Source organism: Engraulis encrasicolus, chromosome 24, assembly GCF_034702125.1.
Source record: "Engraulis encrasicolus isolate BLACKSEA-1 chromosome 24, IST_EnEncr_1.0, whole genome shotgun sequence".
NCBI lineage: Eukaryota > Metazoa > Chordata > Actinopteri > Clupeiformes > Engraulidae > Engraulis > Engraulis encrasicolus.
The window spans coordinates 26,799,105-26,820,166 of NC_085880.1; the positions used below are offsets into that span (position 1 = coordinate 26,799,105).

The window sequence follows — 21,062 nt, forward strand, 5'->3', positions numbered from 1 at the left end:
CTTTAAAAATGAAAGGAATAACACAATATTAGGGCAAGAATGTAATGGAAGGAAACGAGGCGGAATGTTCCGTCACACAGATGAGTTACATTTCGGAGATGCGTGCGCACTCTCAGTGCCCATGTGGACTAGGTTGTTCTAGTAGGCTATGCAAAGTCTTCCTCGCGTTCTCCCTCTTGTGGACGCAAGGAATTGTGATTGGCCCTGGAAGTGCCACGGTGGCCTTACGGCGTTCGGTATCGGGATAGCCAGTTTATCGTCGCTGAATGTGTAAATAAATCGCGAAAGAGTGTCGAGACAAGTGAAATATATGTCACTTATTTTTCTCTGAAGGTCACTGTATGAAGTCAACAATCTGGATCGCAGCGGCAACAACAGAAAGAAGATAGAGGAATTCTCTAAGTCTTCTCGTGAAAAATTGATCCAGTCAAAGAACAAAATGTTCTCCAAATTCACATCTATTCTCCAACATGCAGTTGAGGCGGTGAGAATTCCACATATTTTTTCTATACAAGCATGCAAAAAATAATAATAACGGTAGAAGATATGTGGTACTTGGCTAACAGCTGTAATGTTTGGTACTGATGTGGCTAATTCGTTAGCTTCCAAGCTAGCCCAAACAAATCAATTTGTGTCATGTTCTCTTCGGAGAGATGTGTCTAAAACGGGTTTCAGAACAGTGTGGAGAAAATATATCAACGTTGTTAAAGTCAAGGCATGTTCCAAGTATGTTTGGTGTTGTGTTTTGACCCAATGCAAGTTCATGTCGGATAGCCAGCTAACAGTCTTGCGCAATAGCTATCGTTAGCAAATAGCACGTTTGATTAACAATATCACACCAGGCTACAGTACCTGGTAGTGTTCAGGCTACACTTACATTTTACATATCCACCCAGTCTTCTTTATTTATCTTATCGGCAACTAGCAAATGGATGTACACATCACAACAAATGACGATGGTTGTGTGTAATCTGTTGTCTTATTAGACCTATCATGTGTAGCCTAATGACTCGTATTACCGTTCTCCCCATGTAAACATGCGAACTGGCTGGCGTATTCTTGACATTCAGCCAGGAAGCTAACTGCTTCGCTTTGTTTACGTCCTGTGGTATGATTTTTGAATTCTTAACTTTGTAAAATATTTCTGATCACCTAAGGTCCACAGGATAAAATAGTGTAAGTCGTTACATAACCAACCACACTGAAGACAGTGAACTGAAATGCCAAGTGCTATCCTTTGAAACTGCGGCTAACTAGCATGCTACTACACTTCGCCGTGGAGGATTGAAGAAGCTGCCGAACTATCGCCCACTCCAGCTGTTCCTTTGTTTGTCATTTGGGATGTTGTTGGGTTCTGGGAGTGAACTACTGCTGACATTGTTTTTGAAGTGTCTTGAGTGTGCCAAAACTTGGTCAACGGGAAGGAAAGGCTCTATTGGGAAGGCTGTCAGGCTTTTGCATGTGTTGAAGTATGCTCAAGGTTGCCCTAGTATGTTGATGACTGGGGATTCTGACGTATTATCCCTAAATCTTTGGATCTTTTTCTTGCAGCTTGCACCGTCACTGCCCTTGCAGGAAGATTTTGTCTATCATTGGAAGGCAATAACTCATTACTACATAGAAACTTCAGGTAACAGCTCGCGTGAACATACGGTGCACTAACACATGTGCAGACACAATGCATGGTATTAATAAAAACGTAAAAGAGAAACAGTCAGTGACAGTATTGCCATGTCATAAGCAGTGTCCATCAGATTTATAATTTCAGCTCAGTACAATTTTCTAGAATTCCACTATGCAATATACTCTTACTTGTGAACCTTTGTTGGTATGTAGGACTTAAGACAGGAATTTGCCAAAGAATGTGGTGGAAAGACAAGCTGCCAATTCATTCCACTTTCCTAATGTGTTTTTTTATTTTCTAGCAACTGCGGTCCCGCATAGTGACTGCTAAAACTTATGATTCAATACCATGTGTTTGTTTTAGCCATTCACTAGAGCACCTGATTCAAATTAGTACTCATCATCCAACGGGATGATTAAAATCATTTTCATATTGCCTCCATTCACCAAGAAGGTTGTTTGTAGTATGTGACTTACTGTATTGAAGCCTCAAATTCATTCATCACTGAACTGAACCAGCTATTCAGTACCCACAGAACGTTTCGTTAGTCAAGGGAGTGGTGGGAAGGCTTTCAGAGACCTACGCCTATCAGCATTGGAAATGTCATGTTGTGCAGTTTCATACGAAATATGATATGGAAACCCTAAAAATTATATCAGCACAATTGTTATTAGTAAAGCAATATTAGAAATTGTGTTCAAAATACAAAATCTGTACCTTTTCCAGAGATCTAGTCAAGGTGGTACGTGTTAGTGGTTAAGATGGTTGGCTTGACCTTAAAGTTACAGGTAGACCCTGATCATACCCTATTATAATCGTGAGATTGTGTTTTTTCCCTCAGATGACAAAGCCCCAGTTACAGACACAAATATCCCATCCCACCTGGAACAGATGCTGGACATTCTGATCCAGGAGGAAGGGGAGCATGAGTCTGGTGAGACGGGGCCTTGCATGGAGTATCTACTGCACCACAAGATACTGGAGACCCTCTACACTCTGGGCAAAGCGGATGTGAGTGAGCCTGCTTTGATACTGCGTGGCAATACTAAAGCATGATTATAGAACGTGTGCTTATGTGATCAAGCTGATTGATACCATGGGATATGTGTTGGTTCTAAACTCCTCTTTATGCATAGTATTTATGCAAAAATATTAGTTAAGCCCATACAAAAACTTAACTTAAAAGAAAATATTTCAGGTTCTTTGCCATTGCAAGTGTGAACTCCTCATGAAACTCGTCGTGAAAACCATTTGTACACTCATTGTCCGTCCGTGTTGCCTAACTTGTTGTGTTGTTTTGGCCCCCAGTGTCCCCCAGGGATGAAGCAGCAGGTGTTGTGCTTCTACACCAAACTGCTGGGCCGGATCCGCCAGCCCCTCCTACCACACATCAACGTGCACAGGCCTGTACAGGTGAGGCCAGCTAGTGAATCGCTTACTGGTACAAGTTTGGGAAGACTGTCATTCATTCACCCAGGTCATCTCAGTCAAAGCAGTTTAGTTGCAGGCAACTTTCAAGCCTGAAGATGATTTGTGTCTTCCACTGAGAGAAATCTTTCACTGATCTACCCTATGATAGGCTTCAGGAGAATTGCGTCTCTGAAGATTCTCATTCATCCAAATCATGTTATTGAAAGAATCTAGTTATAAGCAGTTGGAGTACTCCTTGAAGTCTGAGGAACTAAATGTTCTGGCTTCAAGAAGTTCAGTTGCTTGCAGCTAAACTTAAAAGAAAATGTTCTGGTCATGATTATCCAGGCAGGTGCATGGACATAGCTGAAAATGACATTGCATTATTCCTTTGCATTTGTTTACCTCAAACTTTTTAGCTGTAGAAATTAAATGGAGTTTATTTTTTGTCTCATCACATGTATTACAATTCATTCATGCCCACATTGCATCCCCATAATGCACGCTGTTCCACCAGTGGAATTCCGCAATAGCCATTGAAAAGTGAACTACCACAGTACTACACTACTATGACACGGGGCCTTTAGCAATGCACTACGACTTGGTTATTGCCATTCTGGTAACAACATGTTTATAACGCTGTGTCTTAACGGGCTAATGCCTACGTCTAATGATAGTGTTTTTGGGGAAAACATGGGAAGAACAGTGAGTGATGGAGCTCTAGATTGGCTGCCTAGCAGCTGTCTTGGTCTTTTCTCGCAGTGAGGCCAGCATTGATATTTTGGTGCTTGTTTCTTCCATAGAAACTTATACGGCTTTGTGGAGAGGTGTTAGCCGCACCCACTGAAAATGAGGAGATCCAGTTCCTTTGCATAGTCTGTGCGAAACTCAAACAGGACCCCTACCTTGTCAACTTCTTCCTAGAGGTAAGAGTTTTCATTGCACTCCACTATTAACTGAGAAATTTGTTTAAAAATGTGATGCTTTAGTCAGATATTCCATGTGTGCCCAATGTCTTCTACAGCTCGGTGTTGCATTCATGTCTCTGTGTGTCTGTGACCCAGTGATGTGTTGTAGCACTCCAGCTATCTCCTGCAGATTTGTCTCTCTTACCAAAGTGCATTTGTGTCGACAGAATAAGGTCAAGCGGGCAGAGACGAAAGAAGCAGTGGCAGAGGGGGTGAAGGACGACCCGTCTGCCCCAGATACGGGCCAAAACGCCCTGGGGGCCACATCGCCCTCTAGCCCAGAGGAGCTGGCTGCAACGGCAGGCAGCTCAGCTGCACCCAATAACAACAACAGCAACAGCAACTATAACCTGGTCAGCTCGCTTCTCAACCTCACCAAGAGCCCGGTGAGTGGCACCCCTCTTCCATCCTCTATGGCACCAAACAATGAAATAGCAATCAAAACAACAATCAAGATCCTTGCATTGAGAGATTCAAGATTCTTCTACAGGGTGGCCGCGGGTCCTTAAAAAGTCTTAAATGTCATTTTCGCCAAATAAGGCCTTGAAAAGTCTTATTTTGTCTTAAATTTTCAACCCAAATGTCTTAAATTTGTGGAGCTTAATTTAGGGAGGAATAATTATGTCAGCCATGTGATGAACTTCGCGACGGAAATCGGGAGTTGTAGCCATGTAGTGTAATTTAGAACGCATTATTGAATTTTATTTAGTGTAAAGTTTCATTGTGTATAGTTTTGTGTTTTCAAACGGCTACATTAATGTAAATAACCAATTGGTTTTTGTGCTTCATTTGAACCTGTGTATGATCTTGCGAGTTGGTCCTAATTTCATTTGGGAAATGGTATTGAAAAGTCTTAAAATGTCTTAATTTTGACTTGCTAAAACCTGTAAACGCCGCGAGTTGGTCTTAATTTTATTTGGAAAATGGTATTGAAAAGTCTTAAAATGTCTTAATTTCAAACCTGTAGACACCCTGTTCTATTTTTCCCGAAGAAAATTTGTTTTTAAAGTTCACACAGCTTGCACATAATGCAGAAGTTACAGCACCAACAAAATAGTGGGTAGAGAGGAAACTATACTGTCTCTGAGGGGATTTGTCTTGCGGTCAAGAGGCACTTCATTGCAGGCTCATGTTATTCATAGTATATACATAAAAAAACAATAGAAAGTGAAACATATCATGCTGATTTCATTATTTCACTGCTTTGGAGCATTGTGAAGTGACAAAATGAATTGATAAACTTGGGAAATCTCAGTTAATCACTTTGAGCGAAGGCAATTAATCAGAATGAGCGAAAGCAGTTACTCACGGTGAGCTGAGGCTAATTAATCAAAGTGACCAAAGACAATTGGCTAATTATTGTTAGAGGTATCACTAAAGGTTTGACACATTCCACTACTCTACCATAGTCATGGGAGAATGCTGTCCATTCATTCACACTCCCTACATAACCTATTCATGTGTGGAGGGTTGTACATCTTGAGCTGACAACTGTGCCTTTAACACATTCAATGGTACTCAGGGTAACCTTGGGATTATGATGGATTAAGGTGTAGGAGCCAGTGTATACAGGATAACTTCAGTCATTGTAAACTTACTGTGCCATATTAGTTAATTACTAAGTACATATTCATGAATGGGCAGCCTACATTTTAAAAATAAATTACTACAGTTACTCTACCATTTTAAAATGATTTTCTGTGTGTCTTGTTTTGAAACTACCCCCTCAAATACAACATGCTACATCTGAAGGGGCTATCCTTTAAAATAAACGACAAATAAATAATCAGCCATGTGGTGTGATTGTCCTGCAGGACGGCCGCATCGTAGTGAAGGCCTGCGAGGGCCTCATGCTGCTCGTCAGCTTGCCGGAGCCGGCGGCCACCAAATGCCTGACGGAGAGCACGGAGCTGTGCGAGCTGCTCACCAGCAGACTGGCCTCCTTCTACCAGGCACTGCCCCAGTCCATGGACCCCCTGGACATCGAGACAGTGGAGTCTGTCAACTGGGGGTAAGAATTGGGTGCAAACATAAATCTCTGTGTTTGTTAACACTTTTGAGGAGTACCATCACATATTGGGATTTTAGAGTTTTGAGTTTTGATTTTCAATTCTCACATCAATGTCACAAGCAATTTGTGGGTTTAAAAAAGACGTAAAGACGTAGACGTAAAATTCTAGAAGAACCGAGGGAAATCCTCGATACATGCCCTGAAATACTTTATCTAAGCTCTGTGTTGAATTGATCTTATTCACATGTTTGCTTGGCAGTTTGGACGTATATAACGTTAAGGAGGATGCTGCTGTCTTTGCCGGAAAGCGTGCACTCATCTCGTTTCTCTCCTGGCTGGACTACTGTGACCAGCTCATCAAAGAGGCCCAGAAGGTATTGCATCAATCAATCAATCAATCAATCAATCAATCAATCAAAAGCATTTAAATAGCATATACTCTGTTGTCATGCTTGTAGAGAAAAAACATGAGCAAAATAAAATAAAATAGTCATTCTGTCTTCATAATAAAGTAGAGTGAACAATCATGAAAAACAAGAAAAGAAAGCTGAATTTTGCCAAGTCACTCCTTTTTGTTCTATTTCTGGCAGTCTGCGGCAGCTGCCCTTGCCAAAGCTGTGAGAGAGAGCTTCTTCGTCTCTGTCATGGAGCCACAGCTGATGCAAACGTAAGTTTCTATGAGGACAAACACAACATCATCATACAGCAGCTATTGTTCTGTTTTTTTCTGGTTTCCCTGTTGACACATTTGGCTAAGTTACAATGCTTCAGACCTCTACGGTATAGCCTGTCTAATATTTAGGGCCTGAGCACCAGATGTGCAAAGCCCCTATTGTTTTTGGTCAACTGTGAGACAGTTGCCATATATGAGAACAGTATTTTGACACAGACATCAGAAAATCATGGCATGGTGTGATTTTCATGTAATTTCATGTTTTCCACTCTAGCTCTGAGCTACAATGTTCAAGCCTCCTTGTCTTATCCAATTTATTTATGATTTATAACTGACCTGCCTTTTTTTGTTAAAGAGAGATATGTTTTGTTACTTTACCACATAAGTTGTGTGATGTTTTTAATCTGCTGGTGTTTGATTTTTGTGTCTTGTTTTCTGCTCTCCTCCTCCAGCTCTGAGGTGGGCATCCTGACGTCCACGGCGCTGCTGAGCAGGATCATCCGCGGGGTGAGCTCCGAGGCGCTGCTCCTGGAGACGGTCTTCTTTATCCTGGGAGAGGACACGGCGCCCGAGACGCCAGCAGGGATGGCTCTGGTCCCCCTCAGGCACCGGCTCATAGAGCACTGCGACCACCTCTCAGACGAGGTGAGTGATACAGCCAAAACACAACTAACTTGTAAATTATGAACGTGCCCGCTAGTTCACCTTCTGCTACAAATATACCTTTTTGGGCATGTCACACCACGAAATGTAATGGAACTGTATAAGAATATACATTTTTTTTTAAGTCATGGCTGTTGTGTTCATTGCTGTTGTGACCGACTCTTAAGCACACACGTCTGTTTGTATGTGCATGTACGGGATCACTGAAGGACTCCCCACAGACCTAACTACTTAACATGTCTTTCACAGCACCATTCACTCACAATGTATTCATTTGAAAATAAAATACATTGTAGTCTTCACTGCTGGTGTGAGTTGCCATTAAGCCTATCATCTGCGCAAAATCTGTATGTATGTGTGACGCCTTAATGCCTCATGACCGGCCTGGCTGTAAACTCAGAAACTGGAGCTCTGAAAATGTTACATAAAAAAGTAAAAGATCGTAGTATTCACTGCTGGTGTGACTGTCTATTCCCCTAAAGCCTGAGTGACGCACCTCTCTCTGCTGTCCTCTGCAGATCAGCATCATGACGCTACGGCTGTTTGAGCAGCTTCTGCAGAAGCCGAGCCAGCACATCCTGCATAGCCTGGTGCTGCGCGGCCTGGAGGAGCGCAACTACGCCGAGCACAAGCCCCAGGAGGAGCGTGAGCCCCTGGAGAACGGACAGCCACACGACTCTGTGTGAGACATGCACCCATGCCATCCTCCACTCTGAAGACAGACAGGCACCAGCCATTATTTAGACACCTGCCCGCCATTGTTAAGACACACACGTACACCTGCCACTGTTAAGACACATTTTCCTGCCACCGTTCAGAAACCCTCCTGCCATCGTTGAGACCAGTACAGATGTAGACAAACTGGAAGCCCTGCTGTGTCCAGCTTTCTTCTGTCCGTTGTGATTTCACTTCATGGCTCCTGGCTTGAGGAGTCCACCTAATTAGGATAAACTAGTTTAGCGAGCTGGCTGTAATAATAATAATTTGGAGGCAGTTGAGGAGTTTGTATTCTTGTATTTATTTGAGTTTATTTTTTACAGTGTATGGATACAGTAGGCCTGTATGTGGCCTTCAAGCCTGTCATTCTTACAGCAGTAGTTGATCTTAGTGTTGGTTGCTTCTTTACAGAGACCTGGAGGAGGACCCGTTGTTTTCAGATCTCTCTCCAGATAACCGTCTCTCCAATCCTGATTGGCTTAGCTGCTCGCCACCGCAGAATTCCGAACATGCAAAGGCTGATGGGAAGACGGAGGTGCACAAGATAGTGAACAGGTAAAACGGCTTCTGTTTCTCTGCTGGTATGTTGAGTTGTCATTGTTTGATGTAAAGAGTCTGATGGTGGTTTGTGTCTCCCTTGGTGACAGCTTCCTGTGTTTGGTCCCGGATGAAGCAAAGTCATCCTACCAGGTTGAGGGCACGGGCTATGATACCTACCTGAGAGATGCCCACCGACAGGTGATGCCCACAGTTCCATCCGTCAATTCACAACACCACTTGCACGCAGTTACTTACTTTTCTTCCCCTTTGGTCTGATTTGGTAGTAACGATGCAGTATATGGGAATGGTTTCAATAAAAAAAAATGAACTGTTCAGTAAAAAACACTAAACAAAAAGAAAAGTAAACCTTAAACAGTTTTCCTGCCTCACACCTGCACCTGTATTACTGAAGGCTTGTGTACAAAGGCTCTCTTGACCTCTGATCAAGAGAAACAAACCTCTTGACATCTGGTTCACATCACAACAGCTAGTTCACTTGCCCCTCGAGCTGCTATGCGCTGTGGAGGAAATGGCTCATCTGTTGGCTTGGTCTTTACTGTGAGGTTTGAATTTAACAGCCGGTCATGCTTCAGATTGAATAAAAATCTGCGAGCAGCCCTTCTCTATTTTGGTCTGTAAAATGACTTAGAAAGCCACGATCAGCAGGTAGTAGTTGCGTAATAACAGGAGTAATGTTCAGTAAAGCAGTTATTATCATGACATAAGCCCCTTCAGAGTGATACTCTCCTTTAATTATAAACTACTCCTAGCGGCTGTCTACCCATGTGCTGCCATGTGGGGATCTGGAAAAAGTGAAAGTCACTCTGGGAAAGTGCCATTGTCTTTGCAAAATAGCACAGCACAGGGCGCACCCATTGCATTTATGCCTCAGCCGCCCAAGGTGGCAGCACAAGGGATAAATGTGAGGGGACGGTTTTTAGGGTACCCTGGTCATGGAGGAGAATGGCATTGCGTGCTGCGAACTGAAGCACTGTGACAAACTGAAGTGGTGTGTTTGTCTGTTCACAGTTCCGGGACTACTGCAGCGTGTGCCAGAAGTGGGACTGGAGGAGCCAGCCCAAGCCCTTTGAGAAGTGCAACCTGGACAGCCCCTTCTTCGAGGGCCACTTCCTCAAGGTCCTGTTTGACAGGATGGGACGTATCTTAGACCAGGTATTTTACACTCTATTGCTATGTGATGTGCGAAACAAAGTTTTAAATATCAGTATTATTTGTATAGCACATCATCATTCACAACTGCCATTCAACGTGTTTGAGAAAGAGAAAAATATATGTACAGACAAAAAAAACTGGCATTTTCTAAAGGGCCGTACACACACGTCGCTACTAGTTACTCGCTCAGACAATGAAGTCAATAGAATGTCAATGTGTTCCAGCGAGACGAGCAGGAGAGTAGGCGAGTACTGTACAAGCGATGCGATGTGGGCGGATCCCGAGTTGAAAATATTTTAACTTCGAGCGAGGCGAGTAAGCAAGTAACCAATTGGAAAGTAGAGTTCGGTACTTCTCGCCTGTACATTGCCAGTTAAAGCCGCGGGAACTTTCAGCGAACGTTCCATGAAAGAGTGGAGAGTAGGCAAGCAAGCGAGAAGCTAGTAATGTGTGTGTATGCCGCTTTAGACTTCTTTGCACTTTTTCCTGTCATGTTCCTGGTTGATGAACCCTTCCTCAGAATGAAACCAAGCTCACTTTAATGAATGTGCAGCAATATTGTGATGTTTAGACTCTGGCCCCCCAAGTAATTCTCCAGTGACCCCTTAGCATTCTTGCAAACAAACCAACCTAACTGTGTTTTAGAGGTGCACCGAGATGAAGAAAATGTATGGCCGAAACCGAATAATAATTCATCACTTGGCCAAATACCAAAACCGAAACAGAATATTACAATTCAGTCAACAGTTATCAAAAGTTCGGTTTTTCACTATTTTTAAATATTGCTTAAATTTACGGTTTACAATAAATGTTTTGACATGCTTTTGAAGGAAAATAATGTATTTGAAGTCTTGTTAGAGTAGAACTGAAATTAGTTTAATTAATGCCTATTTTCCATTCATTTTCTATTCGGTCACTCAATTGGCTTTTGGCCGAAAACCGAAAGTGTCTTTTTTTGCGTTTCGGCCGAATATTTCCTGCCCTGCGGTCGAATTTTCGGTGCACCTCTACTGTGTTTACATATGCTCACTGACTAGCTCAGTATGAGAGATGGTTTAAGCGCTTGTGGTTATTTTAAAGGTCTTGTAAAAAGTGGTCGGAGCCTCAAACCTCTCATTTCTCTCTTCTCTTTCCTCCAGCCGTACGATGTGAACCTCCAGGTGACGTCGGTGCTGTCTAAGCTGGCCCTGCTGCCCCACCCACACCTGCATGAGTACCTGCTGGACCCGTACATTAACCTGGCCCCCGCCTGCCGATCTCTCTTCGCCGTCATTGTCCGGGTGCGTCACAATGCCAAGCGTGCGCGCGCACACACTTACACAAACACACACACACTATTGTCAGAGTGACAAAGCTTCATTGTGATGAATGATGTTAGTGTTGAAGGACTTATTTGAAAGGAATTAACTTGCTCTTTTCTTGCATAGAGTTGCTATTTTAGTGTTTTGAAATGTGTCTTTTGACCCATAAAAAAGAAAAAGGTGGAGCAGCGAAAATGTATTTGTTAGTGTTTATACCTCAGTACCTTTTAAAATATTCAGTGTAATCTGAGAAACATTTAAATATACTTATTAAAACCAAATCATCTGAACAATTGTTTCAACCAGGTTGTGGGAGACCTTATGCTGCGGATTCACCGCATCCCAGACTTCACACCCAAACTCTTACTGGTCAGGAAGAGACTGCTGGGAATGGAACCGGAGGGCTTGGCGTAAGTGTCCATTCTCGTAGATCATTCTAAACAATGTTATTGTTGACCTTGGGCTTGGTCTAAGTTGGTGACTATCAACCAGGCAATTACCTGGTTGAATTGGCCAGGTAAAAGCAGGTCATTTGCATTCTGTGGCACTGGAATGAATTCAGCTTGTCCTTCACTGGTGATGATGATGTCATGTTGTGTCGGCTGCATCGACCACATGACTCGGTAATTACCTGGTTTAATTGGACACAGTGTTTCTCATACATTGAGGAAACTATGGCGGCCCGCCCAGCGCTCGAAATTAACGGTGTCCCGACGTCCCGGGGACCATAAAAAATGTTGTGGGGACACAAAGTTATCATTTCTGGGACAATGCCGGGACCGTCCAAAAATATAGCCTAAATGAAAAGATTCAAAAAGTAGGCTATTATATTTGCAAAGCCATCACACTGGGACATTAGCCTAACTCAACACCAACCATCAGCGAAAATAGCAACAGAAAACTTTCCAATAAACGTCCGCATTGTGTTCTAGAATGTTGATTAAGATTTCGCAGCTGCGACTGCAAGCGCGTGTTTCTTCGGACTGCTGCTGAGAGGTTGTCCCGTTGGTTATGCCATTTCACCCTGAACTAGAAATGCTCTCAGAGAAAACGGGCTCTGGATTGTTGATTTTTCAAGCCAACAAGGATATATTCCAGTAGACATGGTTAAGCTGTGAGAGGAATGGAGTTCGGTTTTGCTAATATTTCAGGTAAGCAAAGCAACAGCCCCAAACAATGCGCAGTTGTCTGTGGCCACCTGTCGCGTGCTATCTGCCCAAAACACCAGAAACGCGAGCTGGCTCTAAAGTAGATTAACCCTCATTCATACATATCAGAAACTGCCTGTAAATTACTTTCCATTAAGTTAGGGAAACGGCAAGCAAGCTAACAGAGGTAGTTGTTAGCCAAGAACGTCAAGCAGTTTCATTCAAATGTGGCTGGAAGGCCTATATTCTGAACATTGTCATACAAACGCAGTTATTTAATTAATGTTGAAGTATCCGTGTTATTGTTTCTGTGCTGGTAAAAGCAGAAATGCCTATTAGCCAAGGTCTAATTGAAAAGGGAAAAAGTCCACCTTGACTTCATTGATTACAAGCACGAAGAACGCGCTTCAATTTTACAGCATTGCCAGCGCATTTCTCTCCAATCCCTCTCTTTCTACCCCTCCCCTCCCTCTCCATGCTAGCCTATCCCCCTCTCTTTCTCGAAAGTGAGATAGGCCTTAAGTGTGCGGTCGTAGTTTTTTCTCTTGTGCATTTATTTTTAGGTTAACTTATCAAATTGTCTTGATGTCAATGTCAAGTGAATTTAAAGCGGAAAGGAAACGTCTTGCAATGCGTTGTCATACTCCTAATGCGGCCCCAAAACCTACCGCATCTTCTTCCACCTAGCCTGATTATCATCGACTTTCACATCTCTTCGAGACTGGCTGAAGCTGTTGCATCACTAGGAGGGCACGGCCTGGCTATCTTCCACCGGCATGCCCATCACAACCAGTGGCCAAAGTCAGACTAGGTTAGACTATTGCCACTTTTTAACTAAAGCTAAACAGACACTGAATTGTTATTGATATGTAGTAGACTAAATGAAAGCTGTTTTTTTCTGTAGGCTAAATAGGCTACAACAGAGTAACAGGCTGGCTGCAATAGAGTCTACAATAGCCTACATGATGGGTAGGCTATATTGGCGCATAAAGCAATCAGTTTGACAAATATAATGTCATTGAATGCAGATTTCCTCATATCACCATGCTCATATATTCTTGAAAAACGAAATGTGCACGGTTACTCAAGGCATTTTTCTATATAAGGCACAGATGTTCATGATTTAACACACCCTAATTTTTTCTTAAAGACCTGAATTCACAGTTGCACTGCAAAAAAAAAAAAAAAAACATAATCACACATGAAATTGAACGTGGACATAATTTACCACTTATTTAGGCGCGAAAAAAATGGGGACACTTCTGGTTACATTCGGGACAATACAAAGTGGAATCCGGGACCATTGCGGGACACAAAGGAAAAAAGTTAATTTCGAGCCCTGGGCCCGCCATAGTTTAAATTTGGCCGCCATAGTTTCCGAAAATGTTAAAAAAAAAAAAAAAATTTTTTTTTTTTTTTTTTTTTTTTTACTTTTTTTTTTTTTTTTTTTATTTTTTTTTTTACGATTTCCGTGTTTGTTAAAGCTATTTCATTTACGATTTCCTTCGCATTTTCCTCCTGGAGTAAATACATCCTATAGAGAAAACCACAAGTGCTTGAAAGAGAGAGGGATCAAAAGCCTTGTCAAGTTGTTGTAGTTAACTTGGGTTTGGGAGCAATAATAAAAAAAAAACCTTCCGAGAAGGGACAGTTGGGATGAGTTTACTAACACTCCCCAGGCTTTGTTTTACAGTTGTAATGAGTTAGGTGACAGGCCTTCATTGACAAGGCAGAGGAGACATCGGGCTGCATATAGAAATGAATGTGTAATGAATGTGAATATAGACATAAATGTGTAATATGTTGTTCAGCCCTTTTAATGGGAGGAATTTTGAAAAACTGGCCCTGTGACCAGCACCCCTCATGTAGAATGTGTGTGTGGGGAAAAGGCATAGGCCTAGCCTACCCTCTTAGACCCTTTTTGTTTATGCGTTAACAATTTCACAGCAGGCCTGATGAAGACCTGAAGGTCGAAACGTTGCTCGATTAAATCATAAATAGACAAGCAGTGTCGCGGACTTCTCTTTTCACTTGGACTAACAATTTCACAGCAGTCTTAAACTCTTATCTCTGCTCCTATTTTGTTTATTATTTTTTTCATTACATAGACCCCTGCATGTGTATTATGTAGCCTTATTTCTCAAAATATAAATGGCTGAAATGTAGGCGTAGGCCTATAGTTTCTCCATGCGCCAATGTCATACTGTAGTCATTGTTTTGCCATTTTGCATTTACACTGCGTGAATATCTACAACCCCCCCAACAACAAAAAAAAATCCCGGCTGCCCCCATAGTTTCCAAAATTTCTGTGGGAAACACTGGTTGGACAGGTAAAAGCAGATCATTTGGATGATGTGGCACTGGAGTGTAACTAATGAATCCAGGTTTCCCATAATCTGTTACTATACTGTATGACGCGCATTCCTTCACTGGTGTTGTTGATGTCATGTTGTGTCTGCAGCATCGACCACATGACTCTGCTTGAGGGCGTCATCGTACTGGAGGAGTTCTGCAAGGAGCTGGCGGCCATCGCCTTCGTCAAGTTCCACGCCGCCGCCGCCTCCACCTCGCCGTGACACGCCGCAACACCACGCGACACGACAGCAGGGGTGGACAACAGCCGACAAAAACGGTGTTCAGACTCGAGGGGGAAGACGATAGAACACTGAACTCCAGTCAAACCCCTCTTTTGAATGACCACCACCACTGGACACCTACTCATATCATATCAGTCCCCTCACCACCAGGCTCTACCCCCATCTCACCAGAGGAGAACCAGCCACTGTTGCAGGAAGCTGTCCTGAATGATGCTGCACCCGGAGGTAAAACAAAAAAAAAGACCATTTGGACCGTAGAACGGTGCAGAACATGGTGCACTGTATTTCTCTCTCTCTCTCTTTCGCTCTCCTTTTCAACTCATCACTCAGAAGAGCCATGCATTGTTCCAAAACACAGAGCACTGCATTCCCTTGCCCCCCCCTCTCATACTCTTCCTCATTTATCACGCAAAACCATATGGTATTCCTCAGTATTTGTTTTTTAATTGTGTGTGCTGTTTAAGTTATTTGGGTTCTCCGCATCTACATCAGTGACTTTAACAAACTGTTTATTATTTGGTGTGACTGGCTAATACAAGCATGGTCATGTAGTAGATTATACGTTAAGGAACTTTAAGGGTTAGAGTTCCACATTTTTGTTTGCCACATTCGTTTAGCTGAAACAAGTGAAATAGTTAATATATACATATATATATTCATAAATCTGACGGGATTGTAACGTGGAAAATGATGGCCAAACAGAAATGATTTTTTTTAAATTCATGACGACTTCCTTTCTTAATACCTTTTGAAATGTACTTTTCTTAAGTTAGTGTGTCGCACCAAGTCAGCATTTGTCCATGTTTTAACGGAACATGTGTTTTTAGACAACAAGTCTCATGGAGCAGCACATGAGCTACCTACACTTGAACTGGTTACACAGGTAATCCTGTGGCAGTGTGTACAGACAGAACTGCTTGACTTCATTCATATGAAAAGACTCCCTTTTCCGCTCCTGGATATCCAAGACAGTGTTTTAAAACCATTTTATGGTTTCTACTTCATATGTTTATATTTATGTTTGTGTGTGTGTGTGTGTGTGTGCATGTGTGCTATGCGCCTTTTGATTTGCTAGGTGTGTTTCTTAAAAGTTCAGACACGTTTTATTTATACAGAGGTGTTGGACAGTGATTTGGAGGATCTCTCCATTTCAGCACTACAATTGTAACCGCTATTCACATTCAGGGGCTCCCGTTCTTACAAGGCTGTGTTCCTAGGCTAAGCACCAGGGGGGGACAAAACCATTAGAGATCTCCTCCCGTCTAGTCCTTTCAGTTGAACTAGGATCAGGTAAATGAGTGAATTGGTTGTAACGAATAGGCCCTTTTTGAAAGCATCTGACAAAATTAATTGGCGGCAAAACAAACCAAACAAAACGAAACATGTATACATGTCTATGGAGCAAACGGTCATCTTAACCATGGAACAACCGTTTTCTCTGAGAGTTTAAGGTTCATTAACCATTTTGAATAAGGGTCTGTATGTGGCAAGACTGCTACAATCTCAACCCAAGATGTCTGTCTCTTCTAAGCACATCACAATGATGTGATTACCTTGTTCCCCTTTTTAAAGTTGTCTCATTTCAGAGGTTGCATCCTTAAAAGACCTCGGTTGATAGCCACTGGATAGACTAGAGACTGCTGAGGCCTTTCATGTACCCCAGTCACTGTATAAATGGAGCAGTGTTATCATACCGTGATAATACATTTAGCCTGCAAATGTTCAGCTTTGAGGGATGCATTTCCTGAAATTACTAGGGTATACCTCAAAACGGTTTCATGCCACCTCAGCTGATTCGTTCAGGCTAACTGTGTAGTCTTGTAGGTAACCATCTCTCTCCTCCATAGAAGTGGCTTTTTGACCCAAGCCAGATTCAATTTTGGCACTCTTTATCAAAAGCTAACTTGCTTAAGCCTTTTATTTAGTTCAGTAAAATGTCTCAGTTTTTGTTATGCATCATGTATTTAACAATGGTCTGTGGGAATGCCAAGAAAGGCATTTTTATTGAATTTGGGAATGTGAGTTTTTGCACATGCTATTGAATTCTTGTTTTTAGTTTGCCTGCCTACCAAGGTCCCGAGCATGCTCACCCAGGGTCTTGGGGGTTTGAGCCACTGAAGACATTGTCATGTCCATAGACATTAATGTATCTATGGTCTTGTCAACACGTCTCAGTAATGATGGCCTGAAAAGATCTGAATGTGTCTGTCCATCTATTGCTCATTTTAAGAGCAATACGTTCTTAACACACAAATTCCTCTTCCACCTTTTAACGTGTTATTTTGCCAGCTGTACCTCTGCTGTTAGAAACGGTATAGGTGAAACCATCAAGCTTATAATAGAAAAAGGAGATGATTTTCACTCTCCATCTCAGAGCCCTAAAGTAACATGACTTGATTGCGTTGCCGTTTGTATGCAAGGGTGAGACATGTGGGACTGTGCCGCAAGTGTATGAGAGTGAGTGTGTCTGTAAGGTAGATAACTTGTAAGCATGGTCGGTGCTTAGTTTTACTGGGTGGAGGACTCTCTATTAAGGTCAGGTATTAAATATAAATTATGGCTTGTTGCTGTTCAAGCAAGCTTTTGGGTTTTTTTTTGTCTTAGTATTTTGATTTACCCTTGCTCCTTTTATGTCTCCTGCCTTATAACCTAACTAAGCACACCATGCTTGCATTTACAAGGCTTAAGAAAATTGCACATTGTCATTGTTCATATGTTCAAAGTGTATAGTACATTACCTTAAATTTTATTTTCTTCATGAACCAAAAAAGATGTACCATTTAAGAGTGGCTGTCTGTGTGTGCGTGTGTTTGTCTTTTTTGTGAAAGAAAGAAAGAAAAAAAGAAAAAACATTTTTTTATTAATCATGCACATTTTATACCAATGGACTTCTCAGAGCATTCTTAACTTCTGTATATAATGTTGTACAGTAGAAGTTGTGCTGTCTGGTGTAAGTTGCATGCGCATCCATTTTGTTTGGGTGAGTTTCTAGGTAAAGCAAAGCAGCACCTCTCCCTCTCCATCCATTTGAGTAACTGACATCTGCACTTTGTTTCTGAATGGCCATCGAGGACATGACCAATGCCTTACTTCATATGCAGTGGAGGAGGTGTGCGTATGTGTGAGTGTGTGTGTGTGTGTGTGTGTGTGTGTGAGTGAGTGGGTGTGAGACGATCTTTTTAATGGAAATAACATCTCTACGGAGGTTGTTTACCCGCGTTCATTCAAACCAGTCTCGCACCCGTGGTGTAAATTTTTGACACCATTTGACCAAGCAGCATTTTTTGACACCAAGGGCATACCTGTCGTGTTGCACGTCGAGTCGGCTAGAGCGAGCCCTTTCCCTAGTCAGTGACGTTATGCTGATGAGAGGGATGCTGTCTGAGTCGGTCTCACATCACTTTTTGACACCAAAGGCATACCTGTGCCATCAAAAAATGCCATCTCGTCAAATGGTATCAGAAATTGACAGGTCAGGATGAGACTGCATAATTAATTTGGATGTTCCATCTCAAAATAAGTTATTCTCAACTGGTAGTGAACTTTGGTGTCCTTTTCTCTTTTAGTCATCATCAGTTTTGACCAACCACTGTTAAAAACAGAATGGAAATCTGGTAAGCAGTACACATGATGATTGTGATTGCTGTTTTCTAGTTCCTCTTGAGGGAGGACATTGTCAGTCTTCTTTGGGGTGTATCACTGCCACATTTGACATGATTATATAATGTATGTTTTTATTAACAGCAAATAGATTGCATGTTATACTTTTTTGGTTGCTCAAAAGTAGCAGGTCGTGGTAGGTCCACCTTGAGCAGACATCATTGGACAGAGACCAGTTCTTCAGGCATAAGGAACACATTGTCGAAGTTTCATCTTGTCTGTTGATATGAATAACAAATCTGTAAAATTTAAAGATAAACCTCCACTTTTGTTTGTGAGAACCTTGGAAAAGAAAATTTGCTTTCTTTATCAGCTACCGTCCCATTAAAAAGACTGCTTTCTTCAAGACTGTTTTTATAGATTTATTTTTTATTCACATGTCTTTTGTAAACATTGCCATTCTAAACACAGATGATACAGAAATTCAATGTGGTTTCAGTTGCCCTGAACATTTTTTATTCGGTTGATCCTGTATATCGTAAGATTACAACAGCATCCTCTCATACGCTAAGAGAATACTATGTATATATGATGGTGGTAATTAATGTAGTCCTGTACAATATTCACAAATGATTAAAACAGACATCCCACTGATTTAACCCATTGTGTCCTGGAGACACATATACGCTGCATTCAGGCTCTTGAGATTTTAGCTGTTTTATTAAAAAATGTGGGTAGGTTAGAGCTGAATGAACATATTCTAAGGCAAAAAGAGGGTCCTAGCTTTTAAATGCAACTCATTTCATGTTTGTATATGATTCGGAGGCTGAGATATTTAGGATTTAATAGGCAGAGCACCTCTTCTCAAAAAGGGTTTAGGACAAAATGGGATAAATGGCACACCGCCTTATTCATTTTGGAGCTGTTTACACAGACCTGGTGAGAGCAAGGCAACTTGATGCAGGGTTATCAGCCTTGCTTGAGTGTGGGTGATGTCTTAGATTCCAGGTATTCTACTCAAAACCTGAATACCAATATTTAAAATATATATATATATAAACTTAGCTAGACTCCAGTGTGTTCTCTTTAAAAAACTCTTTACTTACATTGCATTTGGCAGATGCTTTTAGCCAAAGTGACGTACAATTCAGGACATGAATATACAGCGCCGCCAGTTAGTATTGGCACCCCTTAATTTTATTTACAAATTGTGCAATATATCCAGAAATAAATGGAAATATACACAACTTTTACCATCAGGATCTTTTAATTGAACATTATAAGATATTTGGAATTGCCAAGTATTTATTTCCAAATGCATTTTGAAATTTCAAGCAAAAACACTTAAAAGGGCATGTCCAGGAATATTGGCACCCCTCCTTCAAGGGTTAATTGCACATTATTAGACAGCAATGGCAGCCTCAGAAGGTTTTGGTTTTCATCATTGACTGTGATCTTTCATTTTTACAACCAATATACTGTGCATTTGGATGTGTTCTTTGGGTTTTTGTCTTTCTGGAGTGCACATGATGTTCAACTCAAACCAAGTGTTCTTGCCATGGTTACACATTTTACTGTAAATGATGATACCTGTCATGTCATGATGCCTGTCATGATACTTGTGATACGTTCAAAGCCTCCAATACCTGATGCAACAATGGGGTGACATAATATTATGGATCTGACACCATGCTTGCTTTTTGGTAGGGTGTCCTTTTCCTTAAAGACTTTCTTGCAGAGTATGCAAACATGCTGTTTGTGTGAGTCACTGGAAAACTGTGCTATTGCTTCATCTGACCTTAAAACATTCTTAAAAGGGCTGTGCTAGGCCTGTATTTTTTCATACAGCCGGCAGGTGTTCCCTGTTATGATTTTTATTAAGCAATGTGGTCTGCCTTGGTCTCCAACCAAAAGGCACTACTTTGTGTAGTGTTTAACACAGGGTGCTTATTGAAAAAACTACTCAAAACAGTTCAAAGTTGACCGTCAGGTCTTTAGATGTTAGTCCCTGTGTTATTTCATTATTTGCACCGTCTTCCAAAGACTTTTATCATAATGTCTTCCTCTACCCCCACATCCAAGGATGTTCTTTACAGCTCCATGTTTAGCAGATTTCTGAATAACACAACACAGTGTTGAAAATGGTTTACCAAGGTCTTTTGAGATGACCTTTTATTATTTGGAGGTCTTGTTTTTGCAAATAATAGTATTTGTGGTGTCCTCAGGCAGCTCCTCTGTCTTCAGATTGGTGAAAGACACACAACATGTAACAGGTGGCTATTTAAACATATCAAATCATAATTCCTTGCCTAATTCATGTTCTATGGGCAAAAGCAATTAGTCAAAGGTGATTCCCATTTGCGATTTACCATAATTGAGTCAAATTAGGTTTCCACAATGGTATCCAGTAAAGGGTGCCAATACCAGTGATCACGGGAACTTTACCATCTTCAATTTTTTCCCTCTCATAGTTTAGTATTTAATGCTGTTGATATTTTTTATATTTAGTATCAACCACAAGCTATCTATAGAAAAATCATGGTTGACCTTATTATTTGTTGTCTGGAGATATGTCCCATAATGTACTTAAACTTTAAAGGTGCCAATAGTAACTGGCGGCACTGTACATCACTTGCA

General features: G+C 41.6%; 1 protein-coding gene across 1 annotated transcript; it reads left to right on the forward strand.

Moving 5' to 3' along the window:
• The first annotated feature begins 42 nt into the window (after positions 1-42).
• fhip2a (FHF complex subunit HOOK interacting protein 2) lies at positions 43-18,831 on the forward strand. Its single transcript, XM_063191668.1, has 17 exons — positions 43-484; positions 1,552-1,630; positions 2,466-2,635; positions 2,933-3,037; positions 3,838-3,960; positions 4,170-4,388; positions 5,817-6,013; positions 6,273-6,387; positions 6,604-6,680; positions 7,139-7,331; positions 7,868-8,031; positions 8,478-8,621; positions 8,714-8,804; positions 9,636-9,779; positions 10,919-11,059; positions 11,387-11,490; positions 14,690-18,831. Exons 1-17 carry the CDS (start codon positions 440-442, stop codon positions 14,802-14,804), a joined length of 2,226 nt encoding a protein of 741 aa, XP_063047738.1. The 5' UTR covers positions 43-439; the 3' UTR covers positions 14,805-18,831.
• The last annotated feature ends 2,231 nt before the right edge of the window (positions 18,832-21,062 follow it).